Raw genomic sequence first — 27,902 nt, forward strand, 5'->3', positions numbered from 1 at the left:
ACTGCTCCCTGCTGTGCTGCTCCTGCAGCGTGCTTGCAGCCTGCCACTTGAGGCTGGGGAACTTCCCCGTGCAGCGTCGGCTGCTCCACTCCCCCTACCTGCTGCCTGGCTTAGAGGGCGAATCACAGAACGGTTTGGGTTGGACGGGAGCTTAAAGAGCATCCAGTTCCAAGCCCCCTGTGCCATGGGCAGGGACACCTCCCACTAGCCCAGGTTGCTGGGGGCCTCTTCCAACCTGGCCTTGAACAGCTCTCCAGGGAAGAGGCATCCATGATCTCCCTGGGCAACCTGTTCCAGTGCCTCCCCACCCTCACTCTATAGAACTTCTTCAATCTCCCCTCTTCAGCTTCAACCCACTGCCTCTCATCCTATCACTATGGGTGCTGCCCTTTCCCCTCCTCTCCACTGCATACCAGACAATGCTCTGAGGGAGAGGAGAAAGGCAGATGGGAGATGAACATAGACCTGGGCTGTACACTGCAGAGAGCTGCAGTCACCAGGACACAGCCTCCTTGAAGAGAGTCTCCATGGACGTTCTAAGAACCTGGTAACAGAGCACTTGCCCTCATCACAGGTGACCTGGTGGAGGGTTCTGATGCCTTTTCTCTGTAAGTCAACAACATTCTAGAGAGGTTGCATTGTTTGGGGGGTGAAGGTGCAAGCAGTTGCACGGTAGAAGTCCTGAAGTGTTCAGCATTGCCACAGTCACACCCCAGTGCTGAAGTTCAGTCTGATAGAGCATAGAACATAGAGCATAGAATCAATAAGGTTGGAAAAGGCCTCAGAGATCAATAGGACAGGGACTTTCACCCTCCCCTTCCCCTCATTTCACCAGGGTTCTGGGAACAGAGTGTGGAAACAGCTGAGGCTGTCCTGCCCCCAGCACTGGACACGAAGAATCTAAGAGACTGGGTTTTTGGGTAACAATTTGGGCTTCAGGAAATACATTATGAACACTTTTGACATCAAAAGTCTGAATTCAAAGTGTGAGAGCTCTTGGTCAAAGGTGCTGATGGTGGGAAGGAAGAATCAGAGGCTGGAGGTTACTCAAGCCGTGGAGATTTCAATTGTTGATGCAGAAGCCATTCAAAAGATGAGGGAGGCCAACAGGGGAAGAGGAAGGTGGCTTCCTCTTTATGGAAGGGACCTTAAAGCTCACATAGTTCCAAATCCCCTGCCATGGGCAGGGACATCTCCCACTAGCCAAGGTTACTCAGGCCTCATCCAACCTGGCCTTGAACACCTCCCAGGGAAGAGGCATCCATGACTTCCCTGAACAATCTGTTTCAGTGTCTCACCACCCTCACTTTAAAGGTCTCCAGAGAGTAAGTGTGGCTGGAGAGTCCATGGGGAGGTGAAAGATCTCACTGCAGCAGAAAAGCAAACCACTCCAAAGGCTGCACCTCCCTGGAGAACCACAGGCCACATATGGTGGTCTACCGGACTGCACCAGGCTAGCTCTGGAACAGTTTACTGCACCTAGCTGGACAGCTCTACAAAGATCCACAGTCCAAGGAGCTGACCAAAGAAAACAGAAGGAAACCAAACAAGCCAACTCATTTCTTCCTCCCATTCAGATCCTTAAGAGGCTTTTAATCTGCAGCCTCTTAACCTCTCTTCCTAGGAGACACACTCATGACTTCTTCCAGTGAAGCAGGGGGAGTCAAGTATTCCTTGTCTTCAGGAGCCAAGTGACAGAAGGCCTAAGACAGGAAACCTGGAAGCCCCCTTGGCTGGCTCCACAAGACCTTGCTGCCAGGAAACAACAGCCAAGAGGAGACAGCATATGGCACAATATCCCACATCACAATCACAGATGTTGGCAGATCCTCTGGAGCTGAAGTTGTACCAGGGGAGGTTCAGGTTGGACACAAGGAACAATTTCCTCCCCACAAAGGGTTGTCAAGCCCAGGGCAGTGGTGGAGTCCCCACCCCTGGAGGAGTTTCAAAGCTGTGTAGATGTGGTGCTGAGGGACATGGTTTGGTGGTGGATTTGGCAGTGCTGGGTTTAATGTTTGGACTCACTGATCCCAAAGGTCTCTTCCAACCTAAGTGACTCTCTGATTTGTTGGGAAAACTGAGGTGGCAGATGGTAGACAGGTCAAGCCAAGAAGTCCTAGATGGACATGATGCTGCACAAGAGCTTCAGCCATTCCCCTCAGGAAAAGGTACCTTTGTACCAGCTCCACAGTGGAAGAGCTGAAGTTGTTGCCTGTGCTGGAGACATCTGAGAGAGGCAAAGAGAAGATGCACTTTGGGCAGCACCTCCACAAGGTGGGGTTGCTGCTGCTGAGCACACAGTTTCTCAGGGTCAGAACCCCCAAAAGACAATCAGCTGTGTGTGGAACCAGCTCAGCACCAGCTTCCAGTCCCAGCCATTACTGATGGCAGTGCTCATCAAGGATGAAGTGGTGCTGCTGGCAAACACTAGAAGATGAGAGAGCAGGAATGAACAGCTCTGCACCACAAAACATTAGTGCAAGTAGAGAGGGCACCATGCCTCACTGGTGTCAGAGGCAAGGGCACACCAAACTGACTCTGTCTTCACTGAGTAAATTACAGCTGGAGGTGACTTCCCTTGTGAGGAGCAGCCTGTGCTACAGGTCTGAAACTCAGCAGCACAGTGAAGGGGTTGGTTTGGGGCTTTCTGTGGCTGAAACAATTTGTGTGACCCCTTTGGGCAGAGACAGTCCAAGGTGGGCTCACAGAGTCACACTGAAGCATCAGTCACTGGGCATCTATCAACTGCTCCAGCAACAGCAGCTCTCTGCAACGTGTAGTCCACACGCTCGCCCATCTCCCAAGGGACAAGTGACAGGACAAGAGGAAATGGCTTCAAGTTGCACCAGGGGAGGTTTAGGTTGGACATTAGAAGAAACTTCTTCACTGAAAGGGTTCTCAAACCCTGGCACAGGCTGCCCAGGAAGGTGGTTGAATGCCCATCCCTGGAGGTGTTTCAAAGAGGCAGAGCTGTGGTGCTGAGGGCCGTGGTTCGGCGCCAGCCTTGGCAGAGTTAGAGAAGGGTTGGGCTGGATGATCTTAAAGGCCTTTTCCAACCCAAGCCATTCTGTGATTCCATGACTTGCCTTATGCATGCTCCACAGCTGAGTCCCCAGCAGGCTCACCTTCTCTCCCTGCCGGTCCTTCCAGGAGATCCAGCGCTCCCCGTTGCGGCTGTAGTCGATGCGGTAGGCGCGGGCAAACTCCTTGCCGGTGGCACGGGCATGGCGCCCCTGAGTCCCGATCAGGGTGATGAAGAAGAGCTTGTGCAGGTCAATTTGAAGGTATTGGACATCTTCTGGTTGCAAGAAACCAGCTGGGCACCAGGCTCCATCCCCCTCTTCCCTTTGTAACCTGAGGGGAAAACCACACACGTTAAAAACAAGTCACTCCCAAGGGTCCAACCCTCCCAGAAACTGAGGAGCCACAGACTGGGTTGGCTTGGAAGGGACCTGAAAGCTCATCGAGTTCCAACCCCCTGCCATGGGCAGGGACACCTCCCACCAGCCCAGCTTGCTCAAGGCCTCATCCAACCTGGCCTTGAACACCTCCAGAGTGGGGTGTGATGGGTTAACACCCATCCTGGAAGCAGTGGGGGAGGGCAGCCACAGCCTCCCTGGGCAACCTGTGCCAGTGTCTCCCCAGCCTCACTGGGAAGAATTCCTTCCTCATCTCTAGTCTTGATCTCCCTTCAGCTACCCAAGGGAACACCTTGGACCTTTAAGAACTGGGAGAAAGAAACCAAAGTGGGAGAAAGAAACCAAAGTGGGAGCTGAGAGGTGCTACCAAACACTTTTCCCCTTCAGGGTCATGGTCTGTTGAGTCCTGCAGCCAATTTTGCCTGCTCAGAACAACTCCCCTCAGTTTCAGATGTCCTTCATTAACTGTCAGAAGTAATTTCTTTCCCACATTGATCCAAATCAACATGGAGTAGGTAGCTGCTAAAGTGCACACTCACTCCTAAACCTCACCTGGTAAGGCCTGAACCTCTCCTTGACCACCTCCTACAGTTCTAGCACAAAGAGGAGATACCTTAAAACCACAGAATCCCAGCATGGGGCAGGTTGGAAGGGACCTCTGAAGATGACCCAGCCCAACCCCCTGCTAAAGCAAGGCACCCATGGCCCAGGATCACAATGGCCAGGGTGGGGGTTGAAGCTCTCCAGAGGAGACTCCACAATCTCTCTGAGCAGCCTGCTCCAGGCCTCCAGCACCCTCACACCAAAGAATTTTCTCCTCTTGTTCAGATGCAACCTCCTGGGTCCCAGAGTTTGTGCCCACTGCCCCTTGTCCTGTCACTGAGCGCCACTGAGAAGATCTCATGGTGAGCAGAGTGCTGCAGCCATCAGCAGGTGGAGGCACTGAAGGGAGCTCTGCCTCACCTGGGCAAGCCACAAGGTGCTGACAGCTTTAAAGGTGAAAGATTTGCCCAGACACAAAAAGACCATGTGGGGTTTGTAGCAACAAGGACCCCTTTGCAAACAGAGAGCCTCTGAAGTGCCTTTGCCTTTTGGAGAGCTACTCTGCTTGTAAGTGATGGGACTGGTGAGTGCCAGTCCCTGAGCATCAAGGCAGGCAGACACTGAATGTCAAGCCATGGTCTAGAGAAGGTTTGTGTCTCAGGTGGATCAGCTACTTGTGCAAGACTCATTTTACAGTCAAGTGGCAAGTAAAAAGTTACAGGAAAGGCAGGAAGGGTGACTGTGAAATACCAGTGACAGGCAGCTGCAGAGGACAACTCTGACCTCCAGCCAGAGGCTGCCTTCATGTTTTCACCCTGTGGACACCCAGCTACCCAGGCAAAGAGCTGATGGTAACAGATGGTAAGTGAGGCCTGAAGTATTTGCAGCACTAGAGATAAGTCATAGCTTGGGGAACAAAACTCTCCCAGCCTTCAGCCCCACAGGCTGGTTCAAACTCCACTAAAACACAGGGCAGCAACTTTTCTCTACCATAGGCTAAAGGATCTGCTGGAGAGAGTCCAACAGAGAGCCACAAGGATGATTGGGGGACTTGAGCATCTTCTCTAGGAAGAGGGATTGAGAGCCCTGGGGCTGTTTAGTGTGGATGAGAAGGCTGAGAGGGGATCTGATCAATGCCTATCAATACCTGAGGGGTGGGTGTCAAGTGCAGGGGGCCAAGCTCTTTTCAGTGGTGCTCAGCAATAGGACAAGGAACAATGGATGCAAAGTGGAACAGAGAAGGGTCAACCTCAGCCTAAGGAGAAACTTCTATACAGTGAGGGTCACAGAGCCCTGGAGCATGCCCAGAGAGGTTGTGGAGTTTCCTTTCAAAACCTGTCTGGATGTGTTCCTGTGTGACCTGCTCTGGGTGATCCTGCTTTGGCTGGGGGGTTGGACTTCACAGTATCACAGTATCACAGTAACTAAGGTTGGAAGAGACCCCAAGGATCATCAAGTCCAACCTGTTCCAACAGACCTCACAACTAGACCATGGCACCAAGTGCCATGTCCAATCTCCCCTTGAACACCTCCAGGGACAGTGACTCCACCACCTCCCTGGGCAGCACATCCCAATGACGAACGACTCGCTCAGGGAAGAACTTTTTCCTCACCTCGAGTCTAAACCTCCCCTGGCACAGCTTGAGACTGTGTCCTCTTGTTCTGGTGCTGGTTGCCTGGGAGAAGAGACCAACCCCCTCCTGTCTACAACCACCTTTCAGGTAGTTGTAGAGGGCAATGAGGTCACCTCTGATCCTTCTCTTCTCCAGGCTAAGCAACCCCAGCTCCCTCAGCCTCTCCTCACAGGGCTGTGCTCAAGGCCTCTCCCCAGCTTTGTTGCCCTTCTCTGGACACCTTCAAGTGTCTCGATGTCCTTCTGAAACTGAGGGGCCCAGAACTGGACACAGTACTCAAGGTGTGGCCTAACCAATGCAGAGTACAGGGGCACAATGACCTCCCTGCTCCTGCTGGCCACACTATTCCTAATACAGGCCAGGATGCCATTGGCCCTCTTGGCCACCTGGGCACACTGCAGGCTCATGTTTAGGCAGGTGTCAATCAGCACCCCCAGGTCCCTCTCTGTTTGGCAGCTCTCAGCCACTCTGCCCCCAGCCTGTAGCACTGCCTGGGGTTGCCGTGGCCAAAGTGCAGCACCCGGCACTTGGACTTATTAAATGCCATCCCATTGATTGACTTGATCTCTAGAGGTCCCTTCCAACCTCTCACATTCTGTGATTCTGTAAGGGGAAAAAACCACCAACATGATGAAAAAAATCAAGCACTAGAGCTGCATCATTTTGGCCTGGTCACATTAATCATAAAAACATAGCAGGGTTACCTTGGAATGGCTCTCTGACTTGCACCAGAACAGCAGCAATGTTTGAGACCATCATTTAAAAGGATTCTAAGGACACTTTGTCTTTTATGAGTGTTTTGCAGATTCATCAGGGAAGGGCTTTGAGAGCAATGAAATGTCACAAAAGAAAACCCCAAACCCAACAGCCAAGCTTCTAAGGGAGACTGAAGGGAAAGAAGAAATCCTTCAGCTGCTTTTCAACAGTTCCTTCACTCAGCAGTTTCCAGGTTTTGGAGTCAAAGTGGACACAGCCCATTTCCTCCAGGATGCTGTTGAGAAGTTCACCCTCCTAAATGATTTCCTACCATTCAGCTTAAAGAGCTCTGCAGGATTCCCAGGGGCACTGTCTGCAGCTGACCTGCAAGTCACAAACCCATCACAGATTCATTCACAGGAAGATGAGAGTCATCTTGCTCTGGTGAGATCTCAGTACATGGACCTGCTGGAGCAGGGCCAGAAGAAGCCACAGCAATGCTGGCAGGGCTGGAAGCCCTCTGCTGGGAGGCCAGGCTGAGAGAGTTGGGGTTGTGCAGAGTGGAGAAGGGAAGGCTCCAGGGAGACCTTCTGGTGGCCTTGCAGTGCTTAAAGGAGCCAAAAAGAAAGCTGGGTACAGACTTTGGCGCAGAGCCTGATGTGACAACACAAGGGGTGATGGTTTGGACCTAAAAGAGGGAGATTCAGACTGGAAAGAAGGAAAAAAAACTTTTTATACTGAGGGTGGTGAGACCCTGGCCCAGGTTGCCCAGAGAAGCTGTAGATGACCTATCCCTGGAACCATTCCATATGAGTTTGTTTGGGGCTCTGAGCAACCTGCTCTAGTGGCAGATGTCCCTGCTGGCTGCAGAGGGGTTGGACTGGATCACCTATGGAGGTCCCTTCCAACTCAAACCATTCTATGATCCTTGGGGTCCCTTCCAACCTGGCATTCCTCACCTGTCCAGAGAAGGGCAACAAAGCTGGGGAAGGGTCTGGAGCACAGCCCTGGGAGGAGAGGCTGAGGGAGCTGGGGTTGCTTAGCCTGGAGAAGAGGAGGCTCAGGGGAGACCTTCTTGCTCTCTCCAACACCCTGAAGGGAGGTTGTAGCCAGCTGGGGGTTGGTCTTTTCTCCCAGGCACCCAGCACCAGAACAAGAGGACACAGTCTCAAGCTGTGCCAGGGGAGGTTTAGGCTGGAGGTGAGAAGAAAGTTCTTCCCAGAAAGACAATTGGCCATGGGAATGTGCTGCCCAGGGAGGTGGTGGAGTCCCCATCCCTGGAGGTGTTCAAAAAGGGGTTGGATGTGGCACTTGGAGCCATGATTTAGTTGTCAGGAGGTGTTGGGTGACAGGTTGGACTTGATGATCTCTGAGGTCTTTTTCAACCTGGTTGATTCTGTGATTCTGGAAGCGGTGAACGAGCAAAGAAGTTTCTTTATGGGTGAGAGAACTTCTTCCTCACTCACATACATTTAGAAGTCCAAGAAGGCCAATGCCATTCTGGGCTGGATTAGAAGAGCTGTGGTTAATAGGCCAAGAGAGCTTCTCCTCCCCCTTTACTCTGCCCTGGTGAGGCTGCATCTGGAATATTGTGTCAAGTTCTGAGCCCCTCAGTTTAGGACAGGCACAGAACTACTTGAAAGAGTCCAGTGCAGAGCCACAAAAATGATGAAGGCAGTGGAACATCTTCATGAGGAGAGCCTGAGGGAGCTGAGGGCTCTGTAGCTTGCAGAGGAGGAGCCTGAGGGTGACCTCATTGCTGTTGCTAAAGCTGTGCAGGGTGAGTGCCCAGAGGCTGGAGCCAGGCTCTGCTGGGTGCTGCCCAATGCCAGCACAAGGGGCAGTGGTGGGAGCTGAGGCAGAGGAAGTTCCATGGAAACAGGAAGAAAACTTTTTTCCCCCTGTGAGTATGACAGAGTCCTGGAGCAGGCTGCCCAGGGGGGCTGTGGAGCTCTCCCTCTCTGGAGACATTCAAAACCCACCTGGCTGTGTTCCTGTGTGACCTGCTCTAGGTGATACTGTTCTGGCAGGGGGGTTGGACTGGCTGAGCTTTGGAGGTCCCTCCCAGCCCTTACCATTGTGTGATTCTATGAGAGAAGATGACATTTGCCAGCAGAGAGGAGCCTACCTTGCATACTGGGGCCCTGTGGAGTCGTACCACTGGCTGGAGGCGGTGATGTCCTCATCTCGTATCGTCCCTTCGTGCATACCCAGAGGGTAACGGCAGATAGCTGCAAAGGGGGAACAGAGCAGGACAAAAAGATCAGCACCAATCCCTTCTAAACCAGCAGGCAAGTTCAATTAAAAGGCTATCATGGCTGGAAAATCAAGATGGTAATGATAAAGAGAGAATGCAAGTGGAAAGGCTGAAACGCTGCACAGCCACCGTGAACTGCGATTAGAGCTAACGAAAACCACTCCCAGTTGGCATCCCTCAGAGTCCTGGAAAGGCAGAAACTCTACAAAGAAACAGTGCAAGAACAGCAGGGTGAGGGAGGGGAATCTGCCCCTCTACACTGGCAAGATCCCATCTGCAGCACTGCATCCAGTTCTGGGGCCCCCAGCACAAGGAGGACGTGGAGCTGTTGGAGAGGGTCCAGAGCAGCCTGTGAAGATGATGAGAGGGCTGCAGAACCTCCCCTGGGGGCACAGGCAGAGGGAGTTGGGGCTGTTCAGCCTGGAGGAGAGAAGGCTCCAGGGAGACCTCAGGCCTGGATCAGCAACAGTGTGGCCAGTAGGAGTAGGGCAGTGATGGTGCCTCTGCACTCAGCGCTGGTGAGGCCACACTTTGAATCCTGGGTTCAGTTTTGGGCTCCTCACTCCTGGGACATTGAGGGGCTGAAGCAGGAGCAAAGTAGGGCAACAATGCTGAGGAAGGGTCTGGAGAACAGGGCTGGTGAGGAGCAGCTGAGGGAGCTGGAGGTGTTCAGCCTGGAGACAATGAGGCTGAGGGGAGACCTACAGCTCCCTGAAAGGAGGCTGGAGCCAAGTGGGGGTTGGTCTCCCAAGGAACAAGCAATGGGACAAGACAAAATGGCCTCAAGTTGCCCCAGGGGAGGTTTAGGTTGGACACAAGGAACAATTTCTTCCCCAAAAGAGTTGTCAAGCCCTGGAACAGGGCAGTGGTAGAGTCCCCATCCTCATAGGAGTTTCATAGCCATGTAGATGAGGCACTGAGGGACATGGTTTGGTGGTGACCTGGCAGTGCTGGGTCAATGTTTGGACCTGATGATCTGAAAGGTCTCTTCCAACCAAAACAACTCAATGGTTCTGTGTCCAGCTTATGGAAACATCTGCTGTGTTGTGTCACTGCAGGTTAGAGCTCACACCTGAGCACAAGCCCCTGACCACACTGTCCCATCCTGCTCTGTTCCCTGTCTCCCTCCTCAAGCAGAGCAAGCATTTCTTTCCATCCATGAGAAGACTCAGATTTGCTGCCTCCAAGCAGAATAGAATAGAGTAGACCAGACCAGGTTGGAAGAGACCTTCAAGATCATCGAGTCCAACCTATCATCCAACATCACCTAATCAACTAAACCATGGCACCAAGCACCCTATCAAGTCTCCTCCTGAACACCTCCAGTGATGGGGACTCCACCACCTCCCTGGGCAATCACTCCCTCTGGGTAGAATTTCTTCCTAACATCCAGTCTAAACCTCCCCTGGCACAGCTTGAGACTGTGTCCTCTTGTTCTGGTGCTGCTTGCCTGGCAGAAGAGACCAACCCCCACCTGGCTACAACCTCCCTTCAGGCAGTTGCAGAGAGCAAGGTCTCCCCTGAGCCTCCTCTTCTGCAGGCTAAGCAACCCCAGCTCCCTCAGCCTCTCCTCCCAGGGCTGTGCTCCAGACCCCTCCCCAGCTTTGTTGCCCTTCTCTGGACACCTTCAAGTCTCTCAACATCCTTCTTGAACTGAGGAGCCCAGAACTGGACACAGGACTCAAGGTGTGGCCTAAGCAGTGCTGAGCACAGGGCAGAATGAGCTCCCTGCTCCTGCTCAAAGCAAAGAGCACTACAAGCTCAGTACAGCTCAATACACAAAGCCACTGCAGATGGTGGTTTATAAATCCAAGCTGGCCAAGCTCTCTCCCCTGACACAAGCTTTTTAAACATGTCTTGGAATATTAGAGCTGTTTCAGAAAGCTCCAACTCTTCCATGTCTTCATTAAGGCTCAGGATTCAAAACAGGCAAGCAAGATATTTTTGTCAGGCTGACATCAACAGCAGATTAAAAGGAAAGTTAGCTGGGATTAAAGGATGAAACAATTAAAAAGGCAAACAGACAGCCAGGGCAAGTGCCAGAGAGAAAGGGAATGGACTTTCCTACAGAATTTTGGGGTTTGGTCCTCTGAGCTCACAGAGGCCCCACCACAAGAGTCCCAGTGGCTGCCCTGCCTGCAGGGCCACAAGCCAGGGCCAGCAGATGCTGCAGTCACTCCAGAGGGGCACACGTGTCGGGTGCCATCCTCCCTGCTGCACTGCCAGCCCAGCACTGCTGCCTGCCTTGCCCTCTCCAGGACACTGCCCAGGGGGGCTGCATCTCTGTCTCCAGACTCTTACCCTTGTACCAACCCAGAGATGTTCAAGGAATGTGTGGACAAAGAACACAGAAGTGTTGGAGTGAGTCCAGAGGAGGCCACAAAGATGATCCAAGGGCTGAAGCATCTCTGCTTCTGGGCTGGATTAGAAGTGCTGTGGTTAATAGGTCAAGAGAGGTTCTCCTCCCCCTTTACTCTGCCCTGGTGAGGCAGAGGCTGAGGGAGCTGGGGGTGTTCAGCCTGGAGAGGAGAAGGCTCCAGGAAGACCTTAGAGCAGCCTTCCAGTACCTGAAGGGATCCTGCAGGAAGGCTGGAGAGAGGCTTTTCCTATGGGTGCCTAGTGATCAGGAAGCTGGGGACAGACTCTTGAGCAGGGCCTGTTGTGACAGCACAAGGGGTGATGGCTGGAAACTAAAAGAGGGAGATTCAGTCTGGAGAGAAGGGAGAGATGTTTGATACTGCTGGTGGTGAGACCTTGGTCCAGACTGCCCAGAGAGGTGGTAGATGCTCTGGAACCATTCCAGGTGAGGTTGGCTGGGCTTCTGAGCAGCCTGTTTTAGTTGCAGACATCCCTGCTGACTGCAGAGGGGTTGGAGGGATGAGCATGAAGGTCCTTTCCCACCCAAAGCCTTCTGTGATTTGATGTTCTGTGTATTCCTAAATACTCCTGTGCAGAAAGTGAGTGATGAGCTGCCAATGGCTGCTGCTGGCACCAAATTATTGCATACAGAGAAAAAGCAAATGATGAGACTACAAAACAAGCTAAAACCCACCATTCCATCTCTGCACTCATGGCCAGGCACCAGCCAAACAGGGACTGGAGCTCCCAGTCCTGCCTGCTCCCATCAAAAGGCAGAGAAGCCACACAGCTGATGCAGAAGGAGAGACCAGCAACCTCAGAAGAGATTGCTGAAGTGTGGCAAAGATCATTTATACCCTCACCAACTCCTGAGTGTCAGCAGAAGCAGGCAGCCCCAGAAGATCAGGTGGCAGAGTTCCCAGACCACCTCTGCATCTTTCACCTATTCAATACTGAATGCCAAAGGCTCACAGGGGTTCAAAACTCACAACAAACTGACAGCTCCCACAGGCAAACATCCAGGGAAGCTCCTCAGCAGCAGACTGCCACAAGCCCAGAGCACATCTAGGGTCAAGCACTGCTGTGTGCTTGCCCACCTGAGGCCTCCTCCAGAAGCAGGAGGGATGGGAGGCTGCTGGAGTCAGGACACTGGATGGATCTCTACACTCACCCAGAACATTCATTCATATGTCTGAGGTTTCCAGAGGAATTCAGTGGGAGGCAGCTGGTGCCTGGCTGGGATCAAGCATGATGACTGTGGCTGCTGAAAGCCAACCAAGAGCTTCAGCCCTGCTTTGACACTGAACAGTAAGCCCAGCAAACCAATCTAGCCTTGACTGTCTTCACTCTTACCTGTCCCACCACAGGGCAGTAGAATCTATCTGCTGACAGAAAGTTTCTGTGTTGCTGAAGTGTACCCACAGCTGCTTTTCCAAAAGGGGGAGATCATCATCTGAGAGCAGAAAGGGGGTTTGGGTTTCTGCAGTGGGAGCCCTGTCTGGTCACACCTCATCTGGATAAGAACAAACCAGGTTGGAAGAGACCTTCCAGATCATGGTGTCCAACCTATCATCCAACACCACCTGATCAGCAGTGCCAGATGGAGAGCTGGCTGGGTGGGAAGGGCCCTGGAGGAGCAGGGCTTCCTGCAATCCCTGACAAACTCATGATGGCATTCAGCAAGTGCCAGGGGCTGCACTTTGGTCACAAACAACCCCAGGCAGTGCTACAGACTGGGGGCAGAGTGGCTGAGAGCAGCTAGGCAGAGAGGAGCCTGGGGGTACTGGTTGACAGCAGCTGAACAGGAGCCAGCAGGGTGCCCAGGGGGCCAAGAAGGCCAATGGCATCCTGGCCTGCATCAGGAAGAGTGTGGCCAGCAGGAGCAGGGAAGTCCTTGTGCCCTGTGCTCAGCACTGCTTAGGCCACACCTTGAGTCCTGTGTCCAGTTCTGGGCTCCTCAGGTTAGGATGCTGGAAGGTGTCCAAAGAAGGGCAACAAAGCTGGGGAGGGGTCTGGAGCACAGCCCTGGGAGGAGAGGCTGAGGGAGCTGGGGTTGCTTAGCCTGCAGAAGAGGAGGCTCAGGGGGTGACCTCATTGCTCTCTACAACTACCTGAAAGGAGGTTGTAGCCAGGAAAGGGTAGGTTTCTTCTCTCTAGCAAGCAGCACCAGAACAAGAGGACACAGTCTCAAGCTGTGCCAGGGGAGGTTTAGGCTGGAGGTGAGGAGAAAGTTCTTCCCAGAAAGAGAGATTGGCCATGGGAATGTGCTGCCCAGGGAGGTGGTGGAGTCCCCATCCTTGGAGGTGTTCAAGAGGGGACTGGATGTGGCACTTGGAGCCATGGTTTAGTTCAGGAGGTGTTGGGTGACAGGTTGGACTTGATGATCTCTGAGGTCTTTTCCAACCTTATTGATTCTATGATTCTTTCACAGCCCTGGGGCTGGCAGATGGAAGCTGGTTGTCCCTGGCATGGAGGGATACACTCTACAGGTGGCCATGGCTCTCAGCAAAACAAGCAGCATGAGGCTCTCACCAAAACATCCTCTTGAGTAAAACCAGCCTTGGGGGCTGTTTAGGTGCCACCAGGACTCAGATATCCCTGGCCTTTCACCAAGCACTCTGGGACACTCACCCAGCATGCAGACAGGATACACTGAGGCTCAGAAAATGTCACAGCTCACCTCTGCCAGTGAGGTCAAAGAACTGATGCTAGGCAAAAGGATTGCATAGGAGCCTCCCAGCACAGGCCTGGTATCATCCACAGAGCAGCCCCCTCGTGCAGGAGGTGCTTCAAACCACTCCTGGAGATCAGAGTAATCAATGGAGTGTCACCTTCAAGGAGCACCAGCTGGGTGAGCTGGAGTCCGCCTGGGAACAACAGGGCATGGCCCCGTGGGGCAGAGAGGCAGCTGAGAACACAAAGCTGCTTGGGGAAGTCACAAGTCTCAGGCAGAGGTGAGAGGTGTGAGCAAAGCTACCTGCTTCTTTCTAGGTGAAAAAGGTTATTGCAGGAGGGTGGGACCACAGTGAGCCCACTCCCCCTCCCAGCAGCTGGTGGATGGGGTTATTCCTGCACCTTTGGGTGCACTAACTTCTATGCTTACCACCACCAAAGGGTGCCTGACCCTCTAGCTGCCATCTTCCCTTTGCTTCCACTAGGTTTTATCCATCAGAACCAGAGGGCAAGCCCAGTTCCCAAGTGGACACCGTTGGGGGTAGAACAGTGCAGCTAATGGCTGTGAAACAGGCAGCCCAGGAGTGCCTGCTGAGCTCCCCCCTGGGCCTCACTTCACCTCTGGCTGTTAGCAGCACAGCCTCCAACCTCTGCAGAAATCCACAGGCCAGAGCAGGGTCAGAGCCACACACAATCAAAGGGCTCCAAACAAACAGAGCCAGCCCCAGCAGAGCACAGGAAGGGCCTCAGGGTAGCACTGCTGCCTCTCCATGCCTTCAGCCAAGCTGGGAAAGGATTAGCCTCTGCTGCCTGCCATTCAAAGCACCTCACATGGGGACTGCAGGCCACTACCTTCCTTACTGCCACCAGGATTGTAACTTGCCAGATGCTGCAGGCTAAGAGGTCCTGCCCTGTACAGGGACTCATAGGCCCACATATGATAGAATCACAGAATGGTCTGGGTTGGAAAGGACCTCCAAAGACCACCCAGTCCAACCCCCTCTGCACTCAGCAGAGACATCCTCAACCAGATCAGGTTGCCCAAAGCCCTGCTAAGCCTCACTTTGAGTATCTCCAAGGATGGGGCCTCAGCTGCTTCTCTGGGCAACCTGTTCCAGTGTTCCACCACCCTCATGGTTCCTCTAAGAAGATTGCTTGGATGACAGCTGAGCCATTGGTGGGCCTGAAGCGTGCATGGGGCAGACCCAGGTTCACAGAATCACAGAACTGTCAGGGTTGGAAGGGACCTCAAGGATCAGCCAGTTCCAACCCCCCCTGCCATGGGCAGGGACACCCCACACTACAGCAGGTTGCTCACAGTCACATCCAGCCTGGCTGCAAACACCTCCAGGCAGGAGGCTTCCACCACCTCCCTGGGCAACCTGTGCCAGGCTCTCACCACCCTCATAGAAAAGACCTTGTTCCTAACATCCTGACTCCACCCTAGCTTTGTGCCAGTTATGGTCTTCTGCCTTTCCTTCTCTCTTTCTCTCTCCAGAACTCCTCTTGCTGGCTGAAGAGCTGTGGCTGATGCTTTGCTAACTGGTAATTTGCTTTCCACAGAGAATCTCTGAGCCAGTCTTGAATCAGGGTTGTTCTGCAGCCCACATGGTCAAAGTGATGAAGGGGTAACCTGAGCTCAAGACAGGCCATCTGTGTGGGTAGAGACAAGAGTATGTCCATGTGCCTGAGCCTTCCCAGGACTGTCAGGAGAGGGGACCCACTCCAGCAGAGCTGTCAAGGAAGCTGGGGAGGGACTTCTCAGGATGTCAGGTAGTGATAGGACTGGGGGGAATGGAATGAAGCTGGAGGTGGGGAGATTCAGGCTGGAGGTGAGGAGGAAGTTCTTCCCCATGAGAGTGGTGAAGCCCTGGAATGGGTTGTCCAGGGAGGTGGTTGGGGCCCTGTCCCTGGAGGTGTTTAAGCCCAGGCTGGATGAAGCTCTGACCAGGCTGATCTAGTGTGGGGTGTCCCTACCCATGGCAGGGGGGTTGGAACTAGATGATCCTTGTGGTCCCCTCCAACCCTGAGTGATTCTATGGTTGACCATCTCAGCCCCAAGGCCATTCAGGAGCCACACCAGCGACGCACTCACGTGCATTTGTTGCATTCACCGTGAGGCAAAGAGAAGCTGAGAACAAGCACACGCACGGTAGGAGACCAAAGCCTTCTCCCAGCCCAGCAGCTCCCTACCAGGGTTGACTTCAGCCCCAGATGGCTCAGGCAGGGAGGCCAGCAGCAGCATGCAGATGATCATGGTAGCAGTCGGAGGCGCTGCGCAGGGTCGGGTGGCTGCAAGTCCTTCACAGACAGCAGCTGCCAGCTACATTTCTGAAAGACAAAGCAAAGGCAGGAGGTGAGAGTGCTCCCAAGACAGGACTGCTTTGTGCTGCAGACTTGCTCTAGGGTCACTGCCTCGTGATGGGATGGACAATCTCCCACACCTCCAACAGCACCTTGACCTCAGCCCTGCTCTGACCCAAGCACAGGCTTAGGGAAGTGGTGGACTTCTTTCCAGGGAGGGTGGGGAGACACTGGCACAGATTGCTCAGGGAAGTCATGGATGCCTCTTGCCTAGGGAGGTGTTCCAGGCCAGGCTGGATGAGGCCTTGAGCAACCTAAGCTAGTGGGAGGTGTCCCTGCCCATGGCAGGGAGCTTGGAACTGGATGATCTTTAAGGTCCCTTCCAACCCAAGCCCTTCTGAAGGCTCTGATGATTGCCTGACTACCCAGCCCACACCACCTCCAAGCTATCCATGGAATTCTGCTTCCAGGAGCTCTCAGCTGCCACCACTGCTGTGTGGACACACTTCTCCATGCTGCTCTTAAACACATCCAATGCAAAGCAATCTCTTCCCCCATCAGTGCTTCACTTACACTAATGGGGAACCTGGCTCCCAGGAGCCTGAGCCCAACCAGGCTCCCCAGGTGGGGCTTATCCCCCCCCAGTGCACACCAGCCACCTGCTCCAAAGAACCAAGTGGGCACTCTGGAACTTGTCACACAAGTTTGAGCTAAATACCCAAACCCAGGGTGAAAATAATCTCTCCCTACAGGTCCACACTGCTGCCAAAAGCATGTGGAGCACACACATGTGAGCACACTTCATTTCCTGTTTGGAAACAAGGAGAACAGCACAGGGCTTAAAGGCTGGCAAATGGCAGTGGAAAGCCAGGATAACAGCTAAGGGAACACAAGGTCATACCAGCAGCTTTGTGAATCCTTTTGTGCCCTAGAAGGAGCCTCAGGAGGTTCCCATCCTGGAAGATGGCTTTCAGGAGGCAGGTCAGAGGCTGTGGCTCATAGTGAAAGGGCAGGCAAAAAGAAACCAGAACAGACCAGTAAATGGAAACAGCCAGGGGCAGAGGGTGCTGGCTGAAGAATGCTCAGAGGGGTGGTAAAGAGGCAAAACTGAGGGCTAGGATTTGCTAATCAATACCTGAAGGGAGCTACAGAAAGGCTGGAGAGGGACTCCTCATGAGGATGTGTAGTGACAGGGCAAGGGGGAATGGTTTTAAGCAGAGGGAGAGCAGGGTTAGACTGGATCTTAGGAAGAGGTTCTTCAGTATGAGGGTGGTGAGAGTCTGGAGTAGGTTGTCCAGAAAGGCTGTGGCTGCCTTCTCCCTGGAGGTGCTCAAGGCCAGGTTGGATGAGGCTTCAGGCAGCCAAGTCTAGTTGAGAGGCATCCCTGCCCATGGGGCATCCCTGCCCATCTTCTCCATCAGAGAAGATGGCTCCAGGCCTGAAAAACAACCCAGGGCCTTCTTAGGAGAGAAGCCAAACTCTCATGCAGGAGGGGAGCCCAGGGATGGGGGGATGCTGCCTGGAGGTGCTGTACCCAGCCATGAGACAACTCCAGACAACCACAAAAAGATCTTCCCATGGGCAGGGAGGTTGGAGGAGATGATCTCTGAGGTCCCTTCCAACCTGAGGCACCCTGTGATTCTCTGAAGAGAGGACATGGAGGTGATCATCCCTCTGGCAGTGCACACAGGTGTGCCAGAGCACTGGATGCCATTAGCTCAGAGATCTGGAACAAAAGGCTGCACTTTTTCCACCCAAGATAATTGAACTCTGCCAGTCCCAGCCTGAGTTGCCTTGGAGACCAGCACAGTTGGCTGCATTCACAAGACAAAGCCTCCCCAGGGCTTTTCAGTCCCATGGTAAAACCTTTGGCTCAGGAAATCCCCCAGCCGCAGCTTGCAGAGGCCCAGGAGCTAGGTCAGGGTTAGAATCACTGAAGCTTGCCTTGGGTTTATTCCCTTCCCTAAAGAGTTGCTACTGGCCATTGTCCCTGCTGCATTCCCTCAGAGAAGATGGCTCCAGGCCTGAAAAACAGCCCAGGGCCTTCTTGGGAGAGCAGCCAAACTCTCATGCAGGAGGGGAGCCCAGGGATGGGGGGATGCTGCCTGCAGGTGCTGTGCCCAGCCAGGAGGCAACTCCAACCACATAAAGATCTTCCAAATGCCAGGACCCCTCCTGCTTCAGCCACCTCTTGTGCTCCACATGAGAATCACAGAATCAACAAGGGTGCAAAAGACCTCAGAGATCATCAAGTCCAACCTGTCACCCAACACCTCCTGACAACTAAACCATGCCACATCCGATCCCCTCTTGAACACCTCCAGGGATGGGGACTCCACCACCTCCCTGGGCAGCACATTCCCATGGCCAATCTCTCTTGCTGGGAAGAACTTCTTCGTAACATCCAGCCTAAACCTCCCCTGGCACAGCTTGAGACTGTGTCCTCTTGTTCTGGTGCTGCTTGCCTGGCAGAAGAGACCAACCCCCACCTGGCTACAACCTCCCTTCAGGGAGTTGGAGAGAACAATGAGGTCTCCCCTGAGCCTCCTCTTCTGCAGGCTAAGCAACCCCAGCTCCCTCAGCCTCTCCTCCCAGGGCTGTGCTCCAGACCCCTCCCCAGCTTTGTTGCCCTTCTCTGGACACCTTCCAGCAGCTCAACATCTTTCCTAACCTGAGGAGCCCAGAACTGGACACAGGACTCCAGGTGTGGCCTAAGCAGTGCTGAGCACAGGGCACAAGGACTTCCCTGCTCCTGCTGGCCACACTATTGCTGATGCAGGCCAAGATGCCATTGACCTTCTTGGCCACCTGGGCACCCAGGGCAAGGCTGCTTACAAAGATCTAAGAGGGAGGTGTCAGGAGGATGGGGCCAGACTTCTGAGTGGTCCCCAGTGACAGGACAAGAGGTGCTGGGCATGGACTTGAACATGGGATTTTCCATCTAAACCTGAAGAAGTACTTCTTTACTGTGAGGGTGGCAGAGCACTGCAGCAGGCTGCCCAGAGAGGTGAAGAATCTCCTTCTCTGGAGACTTCCAAGGCCCACCTGGACCTGTTCCTGTGTGATCAGCTTTAGGTGATCCTGCTCTGGCTGGGTGAGGACCAGAGCCCCTGCTGAAGCAAAAAAACCCCAAAGAAGCCAACACAACACCCAAATCAGTAACTCCAGACATCACCAAGCCTTCCAACAGCTTCCCACTGGATGCAGGAACCCATCAAAGCAGGATCAGCAGAGAGAGAAGCCTGCAGCAGAGCAGAGGGATGAGGAGCAGCCATCCTCTGCCGTCGGCACAGAGCCCACAGCCCACCTTGGACGGAGTGGAAGGTCCTGAGCTGAGTGTTCAGATTCATAGATTGCATCAGGTTGGAAGAGAGACTCAAAGCCCATCTTGTCCAACCCCCTGCAATCAGCAGGGACACCTCCAGCTAGGCCAGGCTGCACAGGGCCACACTGAGTCTGATCTTGAACATCTCCAGGGATAGGGCCTCAACCACATCCCTGGGCAACCTGTCCCAGTATTTCACCAGAACAACTTCCTCCTGATGTCCAAACTAAATCTCCCCTGCTCCAGTTCCAAACCATTGCCCCTCCTCTTATCCCCACAGACCCTTCTGAACAGTCCCTCCCCAGCCTTGCTGTAGGTTCCCTTCAGATAGTGAAATGCAGCTCTGAGGCCTCCCTGGGACAGGCTGAACAGCCCCAGCCCTCCCAGCCTGTCTTCCTAACAGAGGTGCTCCAGCCCTCTGATCATCTTTGTGTTAGCACTGAGGATTTTAATCTTTTGACAAAAGAGTGGCAGTGCCAAGTCTGTCACCCTCTGGAAGTGATGTAATGACAAGAGCCACCAAGGTCCCAGCAATGTGCTGTGTAACACAGGCAGCAGCCTCCTCTCCCTCGCCCAGGCACAGCCCAAGCACCTCCATCTTGAGGCCCCTTTGCTCCATGCAAAGCTCAGGCCATGCTCTATCACCTGGCCCCCCCAGCCAGTCACATCCTTTAACTGCTTCAACACAGCAACCAGAGTGGAAGAGACAACAGCAGCTGAGGGAGGACCAGCTGGGGGATGAGGGAAGTCACAGAGAGGTGCCCAAGCACCACCACCACTGAGCCAGCAACCAGTGCTGGAGTAAAACAGACTGGGGCTGTGCCACCCTGCTGGCAGCCAGCACCCTGGCAACCAGGGCTTGTCAGCACTTGATGGGCACATGGAGCTCAGCAGGTCAAGCAAACATGGTGTGGCTAAGGAGAACTGCAAGCCAAAACTGGACAATGTGGCCATGGAGCTCAGCCAGGCCTCCAGAAAAGACAAGAAAATGCTCAGAGCTCAGCTTTCTGCAGCTCTCTGCTGACAGCAGTGGCTTTGCATTGGCTCTTGCCTAAACAGAATCCCAGATGAGTAGGATGAATCTTCTTGAGATGTGCACCTCCAGTATGACAGAAGGAAGCCAGAGGGGTGGCCTGGCTAGCTTCTTCATTTCTTCATTTCCTGGTGGCCACAGATTGGCAAGACACATCCTGACCTTTGTGTGTGGCAGGGAATAAATGTGCACAACACTTCAGCCCCACACAGAGACCCCAGCAGCTGGGTTCAGGCTGTGCTGGGCTTGTTCTTCCCATCACACTTGATTCCCAGTCTGGAACCACCCAAGCACATGCTGGAGCAGCTCCAGAGGAGGCCATGAAGATGATCAGAGGGCTGGAGAACCTCCCCTGTGGGGCCAGGCTGAGAGAGTCAGGGCTGTGCAGCCTGGAGAAGAGAAGAGGCCTCCAGGGAGACCTCAGAGCAGCCTTCCAGTACCTGAAGGGCTCCAGGAGAGCTGGGGAGGGACTCTGGACAAGGGCTGGGAGTGCCAGGATGAGGAACAATGGCTTTGAGCTGGGAGAGGGGAGACTGAGACTGGAGAGGAGGAAGAGATTCTTTGCAGTGAGGCTGGGGAGGAGACTCTGGCACAGGCTGCCCAGGGAGGCTGTGGCTGCCTCCTGCCTGGAGGTGTTGAAGGCCAGGCTGGATGAGGCCTTGAGCAAGCTGGGCTGGTGGGAGGTGTCCCTGCCCATTAGCTTGGAACTGGGTGATCTTTAAGATCCCTTCCAACCCAAACCATTCCATGATTCTATGCTTCAGAGCCCTGGCAGAGGTGCTGAACACAAGGAGAACACAGTGCCATTCCTCATCTTCTCCTGAGCAAGGTCACCACGAGAGGCTCTTACCCCACCTCACGATTTAGAGGAGCCTCAGCTCCACTCAGGAGCTTGTCCTGCAGGAATCCACCGTTTGGAGAAGCACTGATGGTGATTTCTGCTGAGTCTAAATCTCAGCTAGCAGCAGATTGGACAGTGCTGAATGCAAGCCTCTCTACAAACTGCTTGGGAATTGTCTTCCTAAGGGTTTTATTTTTCCCCTGGCTAGACAGCCTGATACTTCCCTTCCCAGCTCCCCCAGCTGCAGCAGAGTCCTTGCTGTGCTCAGGCCTTTCTTCCTGACCTGCCCACACAACACACACAAAGTGCCAGAACTACAGCACGAGTCCCAGACCAGCAAACCCAGGATTAGCAACATCCTCACCGAGGCAAGAAAGTGTTAAACTCTGGTCTGGGCCTGAATGGATCGAGTTGCTAATTGCTAACAGCTGCCTGCAAGGAGAATCAAATCCTGCTACCATCATTGTGAGAGTGGGAAAAAAAAAGAAAAGAAAAGCAAGAAAAAAAAAATATAGCTCCTTGCTGAAAAACTCCCTAAGAAATGCAAAAGAGAGAGGAGTTTTCCCCAGTGTGCCCAGCAGAGCCCACGGCCAAACAGCCAATCCACCTCCCGGCAGCAAACAGCTCCCTGTGACCCAGCAACAGCCAGCAGAGGCTCGGCAGGCACAGGAGGGAGCTCTTCTTTAGGGATGTGCATGAAGAAGGTGGAGCTTGGAGCCCTTCCAGGTGCTCTTCTCCCTCCAGAGATCCATTATGGATGTCTGGCATGTTTGCAAGCCTCCCTAGATCCCAGCTGAAGCAGGCGTTTGTTTTAAGTGGTTCCTTCACGGCTCATTACCTCGGAGTGGGACCTTCAGCTTTGCTGCAGCAATCCCATTGCAGATGCCCAGCACCTCACCAAGAAACTCCAAGGTCATCACTGAGACTCCCAGCCTGTGTGTATGAGGAACTCCATGTATCACTAAGGCCAGTGGCATCCTGGCCAGCAAGGGCCAGAGAGGTGGTTCTGCCACTCTGCTCTGCTCTTGTGAGGCCCCACCTGGAGTACTGCATCCAGCTCTCAGGCCCTCAGCACAGGAAGGGCAGGGACCTGATGGAGCAGGTCCAGAGGGGGCCACAAAGCTGACCAGGGGGCTGGAGCACCTCCCCTATGAGGGCAGGCTGAGAGAGTTGGGGCTGTTCAGCCTGGAGAAGAGAAGGCTCCAGGGAGACCTCAGAGCAGCCCTCCAGTACCTGCAGGGGGACAGAAGGCAGCTGCAGGGTGACTGTTTCCAAAGGCCTGCAGGTGGCAGGACAAGGGACAGTGGTTGGAAGTTAGAGAAGAGCAGATTCAGATTGGATGTTAGGATCAAGTTCTGCACCGTGAGCATGGTGGAACACTGCCACAGGTTGCCCAGGGAGGCAGTTGAAGCCTCATCCCTGGAGATATTCAAGGTGAGGCTGAACAGGGCTCTGAGCAACCTGGTCTAGTGGAGGATGTCCCTACTCACTGCAGCAAGGTTGACTGGATGAGCTTTGGAGGCCCCTTCCAACCCAGACCCTTCTATGGTTCTAGCATTCCTACAGCAATCCAAGGAAGCAACAGCAAAGCTACAATTGGAACAATTCCTGAAGCCTGGAAAGCTAGAACCTGGAAAGTGTGCTTCCCAGGTTTGTGCCTCTGGGGTGATGATGGTGGAACATTCCTTCGTCTCAACACTGATCTGAGGTAGCTCCAATGTAGCAGCCTTCCTCTGGAGCACACAATCACAGCTCAGACACTGCAACAGGTTGCCCAGGGAGGCTGTGTGCTGTGGATGCCTCCTCCCTAGAGATGTTAAAGGCCAGGCTGGATGAGGCCCTGAGGAACCTGAGCTGGTGGAAGCTCATGAGTGGAGCTGAGGCTCCTCTAAATTATGAGATGGGGTGAAAACCTCTCTTGGTGACCTTGCTCAAGAGAACTCCAGCTGCTGTAGAGCACTAGAAGAGGAGGAATTCCTGTTTTTTCCTTGCATTCAGCACCTCTCCCTGGGCTCTGAAACAGAATCATAGAATGGTTTGGGTTGGAATGAGCCTTAAAGATCCTCCAGTTCCATACTATGGGCAGGGACACCTACCAGCAGCCCAGGTTGCTCAAGGTCTCATTCAACCTGGCCTTGAACACCTCTCCAGGGAGAGGGCAGCCACAGCCTCCCTGGGCAACCTGTTCCAGTGTCTCCCCACCCTCATTTCCTCCTCTCCAGTTTCAATCTCCCCTCTCCCAGCTCAAAGCCATTGTCCCTCATCCTGGCACTCCCAGCCCTTATCAAAAGTTCCCCCCCAGCTCTCCTGGAGCCCCTTCAGGTACGGGAAGGTTGCTCTAAGGTCTCCCCAGAGCCTTCTCCAGGCTGAACAGCCCCAACTCTCCCAACCTGTGCCCATGGGGGAGGTTCTCCAGCCCTGTGATCTTTGTGGCCTCCTCTGGACCCACACTCCAACAGTTCAGGTACAGGTTCCCTCAAAGGAATGGAGCCTCAAGGCTACAGTCCCACTGCTTCTGTATGAGAGAAGCAGCAGGAAAACAGAGGATGAACACAAATCAAGAACTCTGATGGTCATCATCCTTTACCAGATCTCCCTTCCCATGCAGAACAAGCCTGAGGGAGCACCAGAACAGACACATCTCTGTTCCTCACACTGGCATCTCTCTCCAGCTTAATTTGAGGAGGTACCTTACTTTATTTTTTTCCTCCCAAACCCCTTAAAACTTATCAGCTCCAACCCTCCACTGTGAGTCTCACATAGCAACCATAGCTATGCCATATTAACCACACAGATGACAGATGGAGTATTAAGAGCACTCAATCTAAACCACCTTCCTCCCTCCCTCTTCTCAAGGGGCTTCAAAGGTTAACCTTTTACTGCAGTGTACTCAAACCATTCAAAAGGAGATCAGGTTACTGAGTTACAGCATTATTTGGGCTGGAGGAAAGCCCCCTGAGAGCACCCAACCCCACCTCCTGCCCCCACAGCACCCAGCCCACCCCTCCTGCTCAAAGCAGGGTTAGCCCTGATTTCAGAGCAGCCTGCATGGGACTTTGTCCAGCTGGGCCTTAAAAAGCATCAAGAATGGAGGTTCCCCCACACCTCTCTGCACAACCTTTTCCACTGCTTGACTGTCTGCAGATGGAAAGCTTCACCCCTCCTTAAGCCAAGGCAGCCTCTTGCTACACACCTCCACACAGAGCCTGTTTCTGTCTCCTGGATAGGCTGCTCTGAGGTATCCCAAAGCATTCTCTCGTCCCAGCAAAACCATCCTGGCTCTATCAACCTCCTCAAGTGGAGCCACATTTCAGCATTAAGTTACTTCATCTTTTCTCCCAAGTCACCACTCATGAGCCCAAGGCTCTGCTCAGGCAGCTCCAGCTGGATTTTGCCATGCCCCCCTCTAGCTCCCTCATGGGCAAACTAGGGAATGACTGAGTTTGTCCCACGCTGACTCCATGGCCCTCTGCTTAGAGACTGCCTGGATCACATTCCCACTGGTAACTATTTTGGAGAGGTATCAGGTGGCACTTTCTAAATGCACTTGAATTCAGCACAGCACAGATGGGCAAAGTGGAAACTGTGAGCCTGCCACCTTCGCACCGTGAGAGGGCAGGGGACAGCTACACCAGCAGCACATCAACACCAGGTACCAGGGAGGAGCCAATGGGGACAACTTACTGCTGGGGAGACTCCCATGGGGCTCCAAAAGAAAATGTTTCCCCATGAGCACAGTTCAGAGATTGGAATCATTCCCCCAGGGCAGCAGTGGAGTCCTCTCCACTGAGCAGTTTAAGACTCATCTTGCCAGGGTGCTGGGCCAGCTCCTTTCGACTCTGTTGTGACCTAGAAAGGTTGGAGCAGATGACCCTTGGGGTCCCTTCCAAGCTGGCATTCTGTGAAAACTGCTCAGGAGGGTACCTCTCAACCCAGAGCCCACCAGCTACCAGCAGTGCTGAGGCATCCCAGAGAAGGAGATGCCAGAGATCAGACCCTGCCCAGGGCAAGGAGATGCTGCCTTCAGCCCTCTGCCCAGGAGCTGCCCTGGGGTCCAACACCCTCCTGGGTCCTAAAGCAGAGCTTCTCCTATCCCCCAAGAGCAGCAGCATTTGGGCAACAACAGAGAGCTTAGTCAGGATCTAGGTAGATGATGTCAGAGCAATTACTTTTGGCAACCAGTACAGGGATCTCATTAGAAACCACAATCTGAAGACCTCTTGGCCATGATCTGTTTTCCATCAGAGCACAGGGATCCCTGGGACACTGCTTCACTAATGCTCCAGCTTCCCAGATCCCACTCTGGTTGGGGTTAGCCCCAGCTGCCTGCTGCCTGCCTGCTCCCACTCTCCTACACAACACTGCCACAACATTTCTGTTTTCCCCAGCTTCTGAGCTCCTTTGCTCTTCCCAGATGGATGACACCCTGGCAGCCAGCACTCGGAGTGCTGCTTTGCCAGCTTGTTTGAAACAAACAAGTTCCAACGACTTTCAAGCCTTATCTTGTGTTTCACACCCTCCCCCCCATCACCAGTTACTCAGAAAGGGGAGTCCAGCATCCAGCTTCTCCCCAGGCACAGGAAACATTTCAGTTCTTGGCTTTATTAGCAATCAGCTCAAGTGTTGACCTTTCCTAACAATATGAACACCACTGATAACATTTATTAAGGTCTCCAGGGAGACCTTAGAGCAGCATTCCACTGGCTGAAGAATCACAGAATCAACCAGGTTGGAAAAGACCTCAGAGATCATCAAGTCCAACCTATTACTTAATACCCAACAGCTCCTGACTAACTAAACCATGGCTCCAAGTGCCACATCCAAGCCTTTTTTGTACACCTCCAGGGATGGTGACTCCACCACCCCCCTGGGCAGCACATCCCAATGGCTCTTTCTGTGAAGAAGCTACCAGACAGCTGGGAAGAGACTTCTTACAAGGACTTGTAGTGACAGAACAAGGGGCAATGGCTTTGAGCTGGGAGAGGGGAGATGGAGACTGGGGAGGAGGAAGAAATTGTTGAGAGTGAGGCTGGGGAGACTCTGGCACAGGCTGCCCAGGGAGGCTGTGGCTGCCTCCTGCCTGGAGGTGTTGAAGGCCAGGTTGGATGAAGCCCTGAGCAAGCTGGGCTGGGGGGAGGTGTCCCTGCCCATGGCAGGGGGCTGGGACTAAATGATCTTTCAGGTCCCTTCCAACCCCAACCATATCAATCTGGACAGCAAAATGTTTCTCACTAACCTGAGAGACATTTGCTGTGCTTTTCCAGTTACCTTTAGCTTTTCTTACTCATCACCTACCTTCCAAAATACCTTCTTCACAGTAAGAGCTACTTATCTACCCCTTTTGTTTATTATTTTTGGTGGATTGCTGCTATTTGATTCCTGGGAAGAGAATTACTGGGAGAGAATCTCTGCCAAGCCAGGAGGGCAGCAAATAAAGCTGCTTACAGCAGTGCTGAGTAGCCAGAACCAAGCTGAGAAGCTGAGAAGGGTGAAAGCCAAGCTTGAAGAGATGGTTCAGTGGGGGAAAAGAAAGAAAACAAACCAGAAAAGCTATTCTGGAACGTCTATTAATTTAGCTGGCCATCTACTTTCCATCAAACCACCCCAGAAATGCTGATACTACCAGAAGCTGTGGTTTATGAGCTTTGTGAAATGCCTGTTCATGAATTCAGATGAGGAAAAACTCAGTGCACCTGTGCCTGGCACACAAGGGCTCAGCTGTCATCCAAGCAACCTTCCTAGGGGAACCATGAGGGTAGTGGAACACTGGAACAGGTTACCTAGAGAGCAGCTGAGGCCCCATCCCTGAAGATACTCAAGGTGAGGCTGAATGAGGCTCTGAGCAGCCTGATCTAGTTGAGGATGCCCCTGCTGAGTGCAGAGGGGGTTGGACTGGGTGGCCTTTGGAAGTCCTTTCCAACCCAACCCCTTTCTATGGCTGTGTGAAAAGCCACACCAAACATCCACAGAAAGACACAAAAAGTGGAGAAGCTTTTCCAGTACCAGAAAGGAGTAAACATCATCATCATCATCATCACACACTGCACTGTGCAGATGGAAGGAACTGCAAACTGCAGCAGGTGGAGTGTCCCTGCCCTCCCACAGCACACTGAGCACTGGGGACAAGGTCCCCTCCCTGGGCACCATTTCTTCAGAGACTGAGCTGAATCCATAGAAGCCAGCAGGAATGGCCAGTTGGATGGGCAGCAGGAGCAGGGCAGGGATTGTCCCTCAGTACTCAGCACTGGTGAGGCCACACCTTGAGTACTGGGTTCAGTTTGGGGGTTCTCACTCCAAGGACATTGAGGTGCTGGGACAGGTCCAGGGAAGGACAATGAAACTGGTGAAGGGTCTGGAGAACAGGGCCGGGGAGGAGCAGCTGAGGGTATTCAGTCTGGAGAAGAGGAGGCTGAGGGGAGACCTCTTTGGTCTCTACAGCTCCCTGAAAGGGAGGTTGGAGCCAGGTGGGGCTCAGCTTCTTCTTCTTCCATGGAAGCAGTGACAGGGCGAGAGGAAATGGCCTCAAGGTGTGCCAGGGGAGGTTTATGCTGGACTTGAGGAACAATTTCTTCCCTGCAAGGATTGTCAAGCCCTGGAACAGGCTGCCCAGGGCAGTGGTGGAAAGGATGGAAACCCCCTGTGGTGCTGAGGGACATAAGTTAGTGGTGGGCTTGGCAGCACTGGGTTAATGGCTGGACTTGACCTTGGAGGCCTGTTCCAACTTCACTAATCCTCTGATTCTCTATCAATGCCCTTACTCAAGGGAGAGCCATGTCTAGGTGCACAGACCTGTTAGGTTCTGCCTGAGCAAACTTTGTT

At 53.4% G+C, this 27,902-nt stretch overlaps 1 protein-coding gene across 4 annotated transcripts in view; it reads right to left on the reverse strand.

Annotated features, from left to right (window-relative positions):
- LOC104296977 (discoidin domain-containing receptor 2) overlaps positions 1-27,902 on the reverse strand; it is an 84,062-nt gene that overhangs the window by 30,359 nt on the left and 25,801 nt on the right. For all 4 annotated transcript variants that reach the window (XM_054174302.1, XM_054174305.1, XM_054174304.1 and 1 more), the window contains exons 2-4: positions 15,774-15,911; positions 8,421-8,523; positions 3,126-3,354 (exon numbers count right to left, since the gene is read on the reverse strand). In XM_054174302.1, the coding sequence (XP_054030277.1) occupies positions 3,126-3,354; positions 8,421-8,523; positions 15,774-15,837 (396 nt within the window). In that variant the 5' untranslated portion in view covers positions 15,838-15,911. The remainder of the gene's footprint in view (positions 1-3,125; positions 3,355-8,420; positions 8,524-15,773; positions 15,912-27,902) is intronic.

This window comes from Dryobates pubescens, chromosome 29 (genome assembly GCF_014839835.1).
Source record: "Dryobates pubescens isolate bDryPub1 chromosome 29, bDryPub1.pri, whole genome shotgun sequence".
Lineage (NCBI taxonomy): Eukaryota > Metazoa > Chordata > Aves > Piciformes > Picidae > Dryobates > Dryobates pubescens.